Source organism: Mobula birostris, chromosome 14 (assembly GCF_030028105.1).
Source record: "Mobula birostris isolate sMobBir1 chromosome 14, sMobBir1.hap1, whole genome shotgun sequence".
NCBI classification, from domain to species: Eukaryota; Metazoa; Chordata; class Chondrichthyes; order Myliobatiformes; family Myliobatidae; genus Mobula; species Mobula birostris.
In genome coordinates, this window is record NC_092383.1 from 82,489,961 (window position 1) to 82,504,768 (window position 14,808).

At 44.1% G+C, this 14,808-nt stretch overlaps 1 protein-coding gene across 1 annotated transcript in view; it reads right to left on the bottom strand.

The window, feature by feature from the left end:
- nfasca (neurofascin homolog (chicken) a) overlaps window positions 1–14,808 on the bottom strand; it is a 171,470-nt gene that overhangs the window by 126,123 nt on the left and 30,539 nt on the right. The window contains exons 3-4 of the mRNA XM_072277651.1: window positions 885–1,042; window positions 118–135 (exon numbers count right to left, since the gene is read on the bottom strand). Of these exons, the coding sequence (XP_072133752.1) occupies window positions 118–135; window positions 885–978 (112 nt within the window). The 5' untranslated portion in view covers window positions 979–1,042. The remainder of the gene's footprint in view (window positions 1–117; window positions 136–884; window positions 1,043–14,808) is intronic.

Here is a 14,808-nt window from a genome sequence, read left to right on the forward strand (position 1 = left end):
CGTAGCCTCACTGTAGAGTATCAAACTACCCTGTCCCTTATGATAAATCCGGAGGCTGGAAGCGTACTGAGTGGAGGACCCGAAGGCTACGTTCACAGAGAAACAGGAAGAACTTACACTGATTCTGAAGGTTTGCTTTTGTTCCATTGAAGGCAAATTGAAGGAACATAGATAAGGAAACAAAACAGGTTAGTAAAAGCAACAAAAACTATCAACATCTTGTAAATGAATGTATTAATGTGCAGTTAACAACATACAAATTATTAGTGAATATTTATTGATGTATACACCTTAATATACCCTTTATATTAATAATAGCTTATTAATAAATACTACTTGTTAACAAATCCTTACCAATACATTGGTCAAACTTATACACTGATCAAAAAGTAAGCAACAGTAGATTCTAGGTATCGGAAGCAAATTAAACACAAAAAGGACGGACATGCTCAGCAGGTCAGACAGAACATGTAGAATGAGAAACAGAACTAATGCTTCAATTTGAAGACTGTTTGTTAGTTCTGACCAAGAACATTAATTTTCTTTCTCTATCCACAGATGCTGCCTGACCTGCTGAATATCTCCAGTTTCCTTTTTTGTTGCTTCATAAGTCATTGTTAAAAATGTCAATTAATTTACTGATTATTAATACATATTATGCATAAATAAAACAGATTATGATGAAATTATCATACTTCTAGTAAGTTAGCCATTCATGAACACAGCTTCATAATTAATATAAATGCGTGTTAATGGATCCCATTTATTAACAAAAGCCTTGTTAACTTGAGAGAGGAACTGGACTTTAATATTTTCACCAAGCAGCAGCCCTATCCTGCCTATTCACCTCTGCAGCATCACTTTTACTGACTTACAACACTTACAATCGAGAGGGACTTCAATGGATGTAACCTGGTGGCTTAGAGTCAAGATGAGCAGCAATCCGAAGTGCAGTAGGATCCCTTCCCTTGGTAGCATTTCTGCCAGTTAAGTGCTCCCCAAGAGCAAAGTTGTCCTCTGGGCTGGGTACTCTGGACGACACCTGTTAGCAAAGAACAGTCATTAAATGCATTATGTCGGTTATTTAAATAACATAGGGTCATGAAGTATTAGAGCACAGATACAGTCCCTTCTCCCCATTTGGTCCATGCCAACCTGTTATTCTGCCTAGTCTTATCAACCCACACCTACACCATAGCCTCAATACCACTCTCATCCAAACCTCTCTTCAATGCTACAATTGAACCTGCACTTACCACTCCCACTTGCATCTCGTTCCACCCTCGGCACATCACCCCCAACGTGAAGAAGTTCCCCTCAGATTCCCCTTAAACATTTCACCTTTCACCTTAGACCTACTGTCTATCCTCTCATTCTAGTCTCAAAGTATAAAAAGTTCAAAGTAAATTTATGATCAAAGTACGCATATGCCACTAAATACAACCCTGAGGTTCATTTTCTCGCAGGCAGTCATAATAGAGAAAAGAAATACAACTGAATCAGTGAAAACTACCCACAAGCAAAGACTGACAAGCAACGTGTACCAAAAGCACACGTCCAATATACGTGAAGCTTCCTGGACGTACAATTAGATAAAATTTGTTTTTGTGTGAAGGAAACATAAGGAAGAGAGCTGAACATTGTGCTCACAGAGCTGGGCATCAAAGAATGTCATAAAACAGTGCAGAGGCTGAGAGAAAATGCAAAATCCAGACTTTGAAGGCAAAGCCAGCCTAGGGGAAGGGCAAGGGGATTGGGTGGGTGGGGGAAATGAAAAAATGGATCGTATTGCAAACATGGGAGCATAGCGGTTAGCTCGCCGCTATTACAGCTCAGGGTGTTGCAGTTTGGAGTTCAATCGTGGCATCCTTTGTAAGGAGTTTCGATGTCCTCCCTGCGAATATGTGGGTTTTCTCCGGGTGCTCTGGTTTCCCTACAGTCCAAAGACGTACCGGGTGGGAGGTTAGATGGTCATTGTAGACTGTCCTGTGATTAGGATAGGGTTAAATAGGCGGGTTGCCAGACAGTGTGGCTCGTTGGACCAGAATGGCCCGTTCCGCCCTGTGTCTCGAAATAAAAAAATAAACAAGCAAGCTGGTAATCAGGCCACCCACTCATCTGGGGAGCTGAGACCTGTGGTGGTCAGATCCAGAAAACAAATTAGAATATAGAGACTGAAAAGCATGCACTTGTCTCTTATTGAGTCTTCTGCTGTACGCTAATGTCTTGTTTACCAGTAGACGCTTTAAGCCACTTTTTATAATGGTGTTTACATTGTAAATACATGTTGGTATTTATGTATTAATACACATTTTATTCCATATTCGTCCTTAAACCTCTAACTTTATTTTTTACTTTTTATAATTACTGAATGCTGTTTTTTTTTATCTATGTTGTGCCCTGACTAACACACAACAGCAAATTCCTGACATATGTAAATGTGTATGGTGAATAAAGCTGCTCCTTGATCTTTGCTGTCTTTTTTTCTCTGTTTCTTCATTTTCTGGTGTAATTTATGTTCTGTGTGTTGTCTGAATCTATGTCCCCGTGATGTTGCTGCAAGCAAGTTTTGTATTGTACCCGCACCTTGTGCACACGACAATGAACTCGACCTGACTGAATGCAGTTACTGGACAGAACCCTTTTACCAGAGGAATCCACAAAGACAAGTCAGTGGGGCCGATACTAATCTACTGTTCAAAGCGCAGCTGCGTACTGACGCTACCGTATGGATCAAACCCCACAAGGCCTGAGAGCATCAAATGTTCACTTTCGTGGTTTGCATGCCTTCCACCTGCTCCATGATTGATGCTGCCTGCAAAGCCCTCCTCCGTCAACCCAAGAGCCAGGTGTTCATTAATTCGGTATTAGATCGCCTTCTGACCCTTGACCCTCATGACCTACTGCATGAAAAATGTCACATCCTGACTCCTGTTTCCTTGCTGACTTCCCCTCCCTCATTCGCAGGAACCTGCCTCCACTTTAATCACTTGCCCAGCTCCTGACCCCCTCACCCTCAATGCAAAGGTTGGACAGATGGCAACAGCAAGCAGGTGTCCTGAGGTCACCAAGCTGAACGGTAAGAGGCATCACCTCGACAGCCATGCCAGTCAGAATCAGTATCAGGTTTAATACCACTGACATATGCCGTGAAATTTCTTGTTTTACAGCAACAGTACCGTGCAATACTTACAAAACAAACTATAAACTACATTAAGAAATAGATGGTATATTAAAAAAAATTACATAAATAGCACAAAAATAGTATGTGTGTTAAGGCAGGGGGAAGAAGCTGTTCCGAAAAAGTTGAGTGTGTCTTCAAGCTGCTGTACGTCCTCCCTGATGGTAATAATGGGAAGGGAGCACGTATATATAGGAGGGAGGAGAAGATGGCGGTGCAACGCAGCGTGCACGGCCGCTCCGAATTATATCGTACGTGTTAAATAGGGGCCGTGCACAATCCTGATTTGATGGAGACAGCTGTGAGAAGCACGGAGGAACACCTGGAGAAACTTCTGAAATGCCTGCTTCGCTGCCGCTGCTACTGTGCAATTGAGAAACTCCAGAGGGGAAGGCCCCAAATCCTCGGCTTTGCCTATTGCCTATTGCCTGTTGCCGGGGCCGGGGCCGGCAGAGATGGTGCTCGACGCTCGGTGTTGGAGAGCTGGTTGGAGGCTCGGAGTTTTCGGATGGACTCGGAGTCGAACTGTGGTCAGATGCTTCCAGGATGCTGCATCGGCAAGTTTGCGGTGCTGGAGGTTCACTGTCTGCGTGAGATGATGGGACTTTCGAGAAGACTTTTACCGTGTCCATGGTCTGTTCTTATCAAATTACGGTATTGCTTTGCACTGTTGTAACTATATGTTATAATTATGTGGTTTTTGTCAGTTTTTCAGTCGGTTTGTCATGTAATATAATTCTGGAGAAACATAGTATAATTGCTTAATGCATGTGTTACTAAATGACAATAAAAGAGGACTGCGTGTCCTCATAATCTAATATTCATTGAAACACACAGTGAAATGTGTCATTCCTGTTAATAACCAAACCTCACTGATCATAGGTTTGACCTTTGGGCCTAAACTCCAGGACTTGCCAGAGGCAGTGGGGTGGATCTATCAAACTGGATGCAGGGTGGAAAGGTGATGACTTAAAGGGCCATGCGGGTGAAAGAGTACCTGTGCAAAGCGAAGGGGAAATAACCAAGGGATGCACAACAGTGTTGGCTGCAAGGTGGAAGCAGAGAGAGCAAATGATTGGAACTGGACAGGGCACATGAGGAGTTGCAGAGTGAAAACCAGTAAACAGGGTAAGGGGAAGCACGAACAGGCTGACAAGGCAGAGCCAAGCACGAGTGACCCGTGCACAGCACGGGGGTAGCTGGCAGCCAGGAGAAGCACGGGGGTAGCTGGCAGCCAGGAGAAGCACGGGGGTAGCTGGCAGCCAGGAGAAGCACGGGGGTAGCAGGCAGCCAGGAGAAGCACGGGGGCAGCAGGCAGCTAGGAGAAGCACGGGGGTAGCTGGCAGCCAGGAGAAGCACGGGGGTAGCAGGTAGCCAGGTGAAGCACGGAAGCCGTAGAATGAAGTGGATCTCAGCAGCGTGGAGGTCAAGCGAATTTAAGGGAGAGGAACAGCACATGCGGATGTGAATGGGAGAAGGCAGGGTAGAGCACATGTGGGCCCAAAGGTGAATTGGCAGGGAATGAGACCAGATGACATAGAAGCAGAATTAGATGATACAGTCCATCGAGTCTACTCTGCCATTCGATCATGGCTGATTTATTATCCATCTCAATCCCATTCTCCTGCTTTCTCACTGTAGTCTTTGACACCCTTATGAATTACGAACCTATCAATTTCCACTTTAAATATACCCAATGACTTGACCTCCACATCCATCTGTGGCCATGAACTCCACAGATTCACCAAATGGCTACAGAAATTCTGCCTCACCTCTGTTCTGAAGGGATTTTCTTCTATTTTGAGGCTGTGTCCTCCAGTCCTAGACTCCCTCACTACAGGAAACATCTTCTCAACATCCACTCTGTCTAAGCCTTTCAATACTCAATAGGTTTCAATGAGATCCCTCTTCATTCTTCTAAACTCCAGAACGTACAGGCCCAGAGCCATCAAATGCTCCTCAAACGTTAACCCTTTCATTCCCAGGATCATCCCTGTACAACTCCTCTGGATCCTATCCAATGTTTCATGCAGACCTGAAAGGAACAGTGCAGCTCAACAGGACTCAAAGGTAAGATGGTAGGGAGGAGTGCCAGTGGACCCAAACGGGTGATAGCCTAGCAGACTGTGTAGGATAAAGCAGAGGCAGTTATGGGGAGAGTGAAAGGGTAACTAACCCAGGAATGCACGACAGTAACCGACTGCTTGGCGAAGCAGGGTCAGCGAGGTGACTGATAGTGGATTGGACAATACGAAGAAGGTGTGGCAGGGTGAAGCAAAAAAATGACGTGGCTGAATGGAATTAGTACAGATGGGAAGGAGGACAGCATAGACATACATTACAGTACAGTATATGCCTTTCGGCCCACAATATTATGCTGACCTTTTAATGAACTCTAAAATCAATCCAACTATTCTCTTCTATATAACCCTCCATTTTTCTGTCACCTCTGTGTCTAAGAGTTTCTTAAGCGTCCCTTTATATCTGCCTTTACTAATAACCCTGGCAGGGCATTCCATGCATCCACTACTCTCAGTGTAAAGAACTTACTAAAGACAGGGTGGGCCAAGGGGCTTATTTTTGTGCTATGTAACACTATGACTATGAAGATATCACAGCTTGATTCAGAACTAACTGTACCTTCTATTAAAGGTAGGTGCTTAACTTCCTGCAGTAGGTGTCTCCACCCATGAAAACGAAATATCAACTGCAATACCAATATTCCTTTCTATAGTTATTCATACTTTTATCTTAAACCCTTCCTATTTCCAACTGTATATACTTTACATGTAACGTGGATGTTATAAAAATCTATTTTGTTTTATCTGTGTCAGTTTTAGTGTTAGGCAGCTCCCACTCTGCAGGAGCTGCATTGCTTACACTGCTCTGATTAGCTGTTCTGGGTTTCGATTTTCATCCTTTCTTCTGACAGATGCAACCATTCAGCAGCACAAAGAATGACTAACTCCTTTATGGGTTTAAATCGTTACATGAGTCAGAATAGCTATCACTGTCTCACCTGCATTCATGGTGTGCTGACCTTGTGTCACGATGGGTCTGCTGTTGCCATCTGACTTCTTCTACGGCAGTTAACCATATAATATAACCATATAACTATTACAGCACGGAAACGGCCATCTTGGCCCTTCTAGTCGATGCCAAACTCTTACTCTCACCTAGTCCCACAGACTTGCACTCACCCCATAACCCTCCACTCCTTTCCTGTCCATATAGTTGTCCAATTTAACTTTAAACGACAGTGTCGAACCTGCCTCAACCACTTCCGCTGGAAGCTCGTTCCACACAGCTACCACTCTCTGAGTAAAGAAGTTCCCCCTCATGTTACCCCTAAACTTTTGCCCTTTAACTCTCAACTCATGTCCTCTTGTTTGAATCTCCCCCACTCTCAATGGAAAAAGCCTATCCACGTCAACTCTATCTATCCCCCTCAAAATTTTAAATACCTCTATCAAGTCCCCCTTCAACCTTCTATGTTCCAAAGAATAAAGACCCAACTTGTTCAACCTTTCTCTGTAACTTAGGTGATGAAACCCAGGTAACATTCCAGTAAATCTTCTCTCTATTTTGTTGACATCTTTCCTATAATTCAGTGACCAAAACTGTACACAATACTCCAAATTTGGCCTCACCAATGCCTTGTACAATTCCAACATTACATCCCAACTCCTATACTCAATGCTCTGGTTTATAAAGGCCAGCATGCCAAAAGCTTTCTTCACCACCCTATCCACATGAGATTCCACCTTTAGGGAACTATGCACCATTATTCCTAGACCCTCGATTCTACTGCATTCTTCAATGCCCTACCATTTACCATGTATGTCCTATTTTGATTAGTCCTACCAAAATGTAACACCTCACATTTATCAGCATTAAACTCCATCTGCCATCTTTCAGCCCACTCTTCTAACTGGCCTAAGCCTCTCTGCAAGCTTTGAAAACCTACTTCATTATCCACAACTCCACCTTTCTTAGTATCATCTGCATACTTACTCATCCAATTTACCACCCCATCATCCAGATTTTGCTATTAATATAACGGTAGAAACCCTTGGGATTTATTTTCACCTTACTTGCCAAAGCAACCTCATATCTTCTTTTAGCTTTTCTAATTTCTTTCTTAAGATTCTTTTTACATCCTTCATATTCCTTGAGTACCTCATATTCTCCATGCTGCCTATATTTATTGTAGATGTCTCTCTTTTTCCAAACCAAGTTTCCAATATCCCTTGAAAACCATGGCTCTCTCAAACTTTTAACCTTTCCTTTCATCCTAACAGGAACATAAAGATTCTGCACTCTCAAAGTTTCACCTTTAAATGACCTCCATTTCTCAGTTACATCCTTCCCATAAAACAAACTGTCCCGATCCACCCCTTCTAAATCCTTTCACATCTCCTCAAAGTTAGCCTTTCTCCAATCAAAAATCTCAACCCTGGGTCCAAACCTATCCTTCTCCATAATTATATTGAAACTAATGGTATTGTGATCACTGGACCCGAAGTGCTCCCCAACACAAACCTCCGTCACCTGACCTATCTCATTCCCTAACGGGAGATCCAACACTGCCCCTTCTCTAGTTGATACCTCTATGTATTGCTGCAAAAAACTATCCTGCACACATTTTACAAACTCCAAACCATCTAGCCCTTTTACAGTATGGGCTTCCCAGTCTATGTGTGGAAAATTAAAATCTCCCACAATCACAACCTTGTGCTTACTACAAGTATCTGCTATCTCCTTACAAATTTGCTCCTCCAATTCTCGCTCCCTATTTGGTGGTCTATAATACACCCCCATAAGAGTTACTGCACCTTTCCCATTCCTCAATTCCACCCAAATAGCTTCCCTAGACGAGCCCTCTAATCTATCCTGCCAGAGCACCACTGTAATATTTTCTCTGACAAGCAATGCAACACCTCCCCCTCTTGTCCCTCCCAGTCTATCATACCTGAAGCAATTAAATCCAGGAATATTTAGTTGCCAATCACACCCCTCTTGTAACCATGTTGCACTAATAGCTACCACATCATACTTCCAGGTATCAATCCATGCTTTAAGCTCCTCCACCTTTCTTATAATGCTCCTAGCATTAAAGTAAATGCTAATAAATAAAATAAATAAGTTTCCCAAGAGTGAACATAGAACTCTACATCACATTACAGATCCTTTGGCCCATGATGTTGTGCTGACCTTTTAACCTACTTGAAGATCAATCTAACCCTTCCCTTCTACATAGCCCTCCATTTTTCTATCATCTATATGGCTATCTAAAAGTCTGTTAAATACCCCTCATGCATTTGCTGACATTCCTTGCAGATCATTCCATGTATCCACCACTCTTTGTGTGAAAAACTTAGTTCTGACATCCCCCTATACTTTCCTTCAATCACCTTAAAATTATGCCCTCTGGTATAGGATATTTCCGCCCTGGGAAAAAAAAAAGTTTCTGACTACCCACACTAAGGATGCTTCTGCTCTGGATTTATGGCTTCTATGGTGGGTGATGTGGGAACTACAGCATTTTACACAAGTGGGACAGGAGCTGCCCAATGAGATAGACCTGCTGCTTATTTGGGGGCTGAGTGTGTTCCCAAAGCATGGCCTTTGCATTCTTCACACCATCCTGAATATTTCACCTCCACTTTGGACAGTTTTGGGTCACAGTTTCCGGTAGTCAGTGAGGACGTTGTACTCCTCCAACTCCATCAGAGACAAAAGCCTTTTCAACAGTGAAGCCACCTTCAAAAGGCAGTGCCTCAAGGAGACAGCACCCATCATTAAGGACCCTGGCCATCTGGGATATGCCCTCTTCTCTTAACTACCATCTAGGAGGAGCTGCTTGGGCCTGAAAACCATACTCGATGTTTTAGAATCAGCTTCTTATCCTCCACCATCAGATTACTGAATGGTCCACGAACTCGTGAACACTAACTCGCACTCTCCAACTCCTCTTTTACACTGTTTATTATACTTGTTCGTTGTAACTTAGTTACTTTTTATGTTTTGCCCTTTCCTCCTGCCAGAAAACAATGAAGTTCATGACCTGCCAGTGATAATAAACCTGATTCAGACCCGATTCTCATTCTGGCTATCTCTCACTACAGAGTGTAGCTTAGAATATTCAGCTAGATGTAGTGATGCGTGAAATTCCACTTGCTATTCCCACTTTTGCATTGATGTAGTAACTTTGCAATGCAGGTCCAATGTAAGAATACACATGAATGCTGCACAGGAACATCATTGCTATCCCATCAAGTCTGAACTGATCATGATGTCCAGCTAGTCTCATCTGCCTCCAGATAATTTGTTTTTTTGTATCGCCTGCCTGTTCATGTGTCAATTGAAATGTCTGTTAAACATCGCTGGGGTATCTTCTAACCCTGACAGAGCTTTCCAGGCACCTAACATTTAATGCATGGAAAAACTTGCCCCCATCTCACCTTAAACCTAGTATTTGACATTTCCACCCGAGGGAAAAGAGGCTAACTACCTACTCTATCTGTCTCACAATTTTATGTAGTTCTATATTTTATAGTCACACCTCAACCCCCGATGCTTCAGGAAAAAAAAACAATCCAACTTGTCCCACCTCTCCTTATAGCTAAGACTCTCCGATCAAGTCAACGCCCTGGAGAATCTCTTCTGCACCCTCTCCAAGCCTCCATATCATTCCTATAATGAATGGCACGGAGTATTCCAAATGTAAACTGAGGATTTACACAGCTGCAATATACATTCAATGTGCTGATACAGGTAAGCACCTTATTCACTTGTGTTGCCACTCTCAGTGAGCTCTGGACTTGAAGAAGACCCCTCTCCAGGTCAGTGCTCTGAAGGTTCTTTGCATTTACTGCATACTTTCTTCTTGCATTCGCTCTCCGATTACACATCACCTCATATTTGACTGGATTAAACTTCATCTACTATTTCTTCAGCCAGGTTTCCAACTGATCTAGGCGTATATCCTGCTGTGTCCTTTGGCAACCTTCCTCACTACCCACAGTTCCACCAATTTCCATGTGTTTGCTAACTTACTTATCAGATCACCTACATTTTTGTCTATTTGATATTCATAAATAACAGAAGTCCCATTATGGATCCTTTCAAAGCACCACTTTCCCCTGACCTTCAGTTAGAAAAGCACATCTCCACCACTATGACCAAACCAATCTTGGATCCAAAGCCATGTTGACTGCCCCTAATGAGTCCTTGCTTCAAAGTTTCCATGCAAAGCTGTGATGCAACCAGTTTGGATACTTTCCACTGTGCATCTATAGAGGTTTGTCACAGTTTTAGTTGACATGCCAAATCTACACAAACCTTTAAGAAAGTAGAGGTGCTGCCATGCCTCCTTTGTAATGGCATTTACATGCTGGTCCCAGGACAGATTCTCTGATGCGGTAACATTAAGGAATTTAAATAGCCAAACTTTTCTAAACACATGCAAGTCCCATCCTTAAGGACATTCTCCAATAATTTTCCTACCACTGAAGTAAGTCTCACCAGTCTATAATTTCCTGGTTTGTCCCTGTCACCTTCTTTAAGCAGAGGAATGATATTGGCTCTTCTCCAGTCTTCTGGCACTTTGCCCATAGAAACATAGAAAATAGGTGCAGGAGTAGGCCATTCGGCCCTTCCAGCCTGCACCGCCATTTATTATGATCATGGCTGATCATCCAACTCAGAACACCGCCCCAGCCTTCCCTTCATACCCCCTGACCCCCGTAGCCACAAGGGCCATATCTAACTCCCTCTTAAATATAGCCAATGAACTGGCCTCAACTGTTTCCTGTGGCAGAGAATTCCACAGATTCACCACTCTCTGTGTGAAGAAGTTTTTCCTAATCTCGGTCCTAAAAGGCTTCCCCTCTATCCTCAAACTGTGACCCCTCGTTCTGGACTTCCCCAACATCGGGAACAATCTTCCTGCATCTAGCCTGTCCAATCCCTTTAGGATCTTATACGTTTCAATCAGATCCCCCCTCAATCTTCTAAATTCCAACGAGTACAAGCCCAGTTCATCCAGTCTTTCTTCATATGAAAGTCCTGCCATCCCAGGAATCAATCTGGTGAACCTTCTCTGTACTCCCTCTATGGCAAGGATGTCTTTCCTCAGATTAGGGGACCAAAACTGCACACAATACTCCAGGTGTGGTCTCACCAAGGCCTTGTAAATGCCAGCATACCATTCGCCTTTTTCACCGCCTGCTGTACCTGCATGCCCACTTTCAATGACTGGTGTATAATGACACCCAGGTCTCGTTGCGCCTCCCCTTTTCCTAATCGGCCACCATTCAGATAATAATCTGTTTTCCTATTTTTGCCACCAAAGTGGATAACTTCACATTTATCCACATTAAATTGCATCTGCCATGAATTTGCCCACTCACCCAACCTATCCAAGTCACCTTGCATCCTCTTAGCATCCTCCTCACAGCTAACACTGCCACCCAGCTTCGTGTCATCCGCAAACTTGGAGATGCTGCATTTAATTCCCTCATCCAAGTCATTAATATATATTGTAAACAACTGGGGTCCCAGCACTGAGCCTTGCGGTACCCCACTAGTCACCGCCTGCCATTCTGAAAAGGTCCCGTTAATTCCCACTCTTTGCTTCCTGTCTGCTAACCAACTCTCCACCCACACCAATACCTTACCCGCAATACCGTGTGCTTTAAGTTTGCACACTAATCTCCTGTGTGGGACCTTGTCAAAAGCCTTCTGAAAATCCAAGTATACCACATCCACTGGTTCTCCCCTATCCACTCTACTAGTTACATCCTCAAAAAATTCTATGAGATTCGTCAGACATGATTTTCCTTTCATAAATCCATGCTGACTTTGTCCGATCATTTCACCGCTTTCCAAATGTGCTGTTATCACATCCTTGATAACTGACTCCAGCAGTTTCCCCACCACCAACGTTAGGCTAACCGGTCTATAATTCCCCGGTTTCTCTCTCCCTCCTTTTTTAAAAAGTGGAGTTACATTAGCCATCCTCCAATCCTCAGGAACTAGTCTAGAATCTAACGAGTTTTGAAAAATTATCACTAATGCATCCACTATTTCTTGGGCTACTTCCTTAAGCACCCTGGGATGCAGACCATCTGGCCCTGGGGATTTATCTGCCTTCAATCCCTTCAATTTACCTAACACCACTTCCCTACTAACATGTATTTCGCTCAGTTCCTCCATCTCACTGGACCCTCCGTCCCCTACTATTTCTGGAAGATTATTTATGTCCTCCTTAGTGAAGACAGAACCAAAGTAATTATTCAATTGGTCTGCCATGTCCTTGCTCCCCATAATCAATTCACCTGTTTCTGTCTGCAGGGGACCTACATTTGTCTTTACCAGTCTTTTCCTTTTCACATATCTATAAAAGCTTTTACAGTCCGTTTTTATGTTTCCTGCCAGTTTTCTCTCATAATCTTTTTTCCCCTTCCTAATTAAGCCCTTTGTCCTCCTCTGCTGAACTCTGAATTTCTCCCAGTCCTCAGGTGATCCACTTTCTCTGGCTAATTCGTATGCTTCTTCTTTGGAATTGATACTATCCCTAATTTCTCTTGTCAGCCACGGGTGCACTACCTTCCTTGATTTATTCTTTTGCCAAACTGGGATGAACAATTGTTGTAGTTCATCCATGCAACATTTAAAAGCTTGCCATTGCATATCCACCGTCAATCCTTTAAGTGTCATTTGCCAGTCTATCTTAGCTAATTCACGTCTCATACCTTCAAAGTTACCCCTCTTTAAGTTCAGAACCTTTGTTTCTGAATTAACTATGTCACTCTCCATCTTAATGAAGAATTCCACCATATTATGGTGACTCTTACCCAAGGGGCCTCTCACGAGAAGATCGCTAATTAACCCTTCCTCATTGCTCAAAACCCAGTCCAGAATAGCCGCTCTCTAGTTGGTTCCTCGACATGTTGGTTCAAAAAACCATCCCGCATACATTCCAAGAAATCCTCTTCCTCAGCACCTTTACCAATTTGGTTCACCCAATCTACATGTAGATTGAAGTCACCCATTATAACTGCTGTTCCTTTATTGCACACATTTCTAATTTCATGTTTAATACCATCTCCGACCTCACTACTACTGTTAGGTGGCCTGTACACAACTCCCACCAGCGTCTTCTGCCCCTTAGTGTTACGCAGCTCTACCCATATCGATTCCACATCTTCCCGGTTTATGTCCTTCCTTTCTATTGCGTTAATCTCTTCTTTAACCAGCAACGCCACCCCACCTCCCCTTCCTTCATGTCTATCCCTCCTGAATATTGAATATCCCTGAACGTTGAGCTGCCATCCCTGGTCACCGTGGAGCCATGTCTCTGTGATCCCAACTATATCATAATCATTAATAACAATCTGCACTTTCAATTCATCCACCTTATTACGAATGCTCCTCGCATTGACACACAAAGCCTTCAGGCGCTCTTTTACAACTCTCTTAGTCCTTTTACAATTATGCTGAAAAGTGGCCCTCTTTAATGCTTGCCCTGGATTTGTCGGCCTGCCACTTTTACTTTTCTCCATAGTACTTCTTGTTTCTACCCTCACTTTACACCCCTCTGTCTCTCTGCACTGGTTTCCATCCCCCTGTAGTGAACTAACCTCCTCACGCCTAGCCTCTTTAATTTGATTCCCACCCCCCAACCATTCTAGTTTAAAGTCACCTCAGTAGCCCCCGCTAATCTCCCTGCCAGGATATTGGTCCCCCTAGGATTCAGGTGCAACCCGTCCTTTTTGTACAGGTCACGCCTGCGCCAAAAGAGGTCCCAATGATCCAAAAACTTGAATCCCTGCCCCCTGCTCCAATCCCTCTGCCACGCATTTATCCTCCACCTCATCGCATTCCTACTCTCACTGTCGCGTGGCACAGGCAGTAATCCCGAGATTACTACCTTTGCGGTCCTTTTTCTCAACTCCCTTCCTAGCTCCCTATATTCTCCTTTCAGGACCTCATCCCTTTTCCTACTTATGTCATTGGTACCTATATGTACCACGACCTCTGGCTCCTCACCCTCCCACTTCAGGATATCTTGGACACGATCAGAAATATCCCGGACCCTGGCACCAGGGAGGCAAACTACCATCCGGGTCTCTGGACTGCGTCCACAGAATCGCCTATCTGACCCCCTTACTATCGAGTCCCCTATCACAACTGCCCTCCTCTTCCTTGCCCTACCCTTCTGAGCTACAGGGCCAGACTCTGTGCCGAAGGCACGGCCACTGTCTCTTCCCCCGGGTAAGCTGTCCCCCCCAACAGTACTCAAACAGGAGTACCTGTTGTTAAGGGGCACAGCCACCGGGGTACTCCCTATTACCTGACTTTTCCCCTTCCCCCTCCTAACCGTGACCCACTTGTCTGCCTCCCGTGGCCCCGGCATGACCACCTGCCTGCAACTCCTCTCTATCACCTCCTCACTCTCCCTGACCAGACGAAGGTCATCGAGCTGCAGCTCCAGTTCCGTAACGCGGTCCCTTAGGAGCTGCATCTCGATGCACTTGGCGCAGATGTAGACGTCCGGGAGGCTTGGAGACTCCAGGGTCTCCCACATCCGACACCGAGAACAGCAAACTGCCCTCACACTC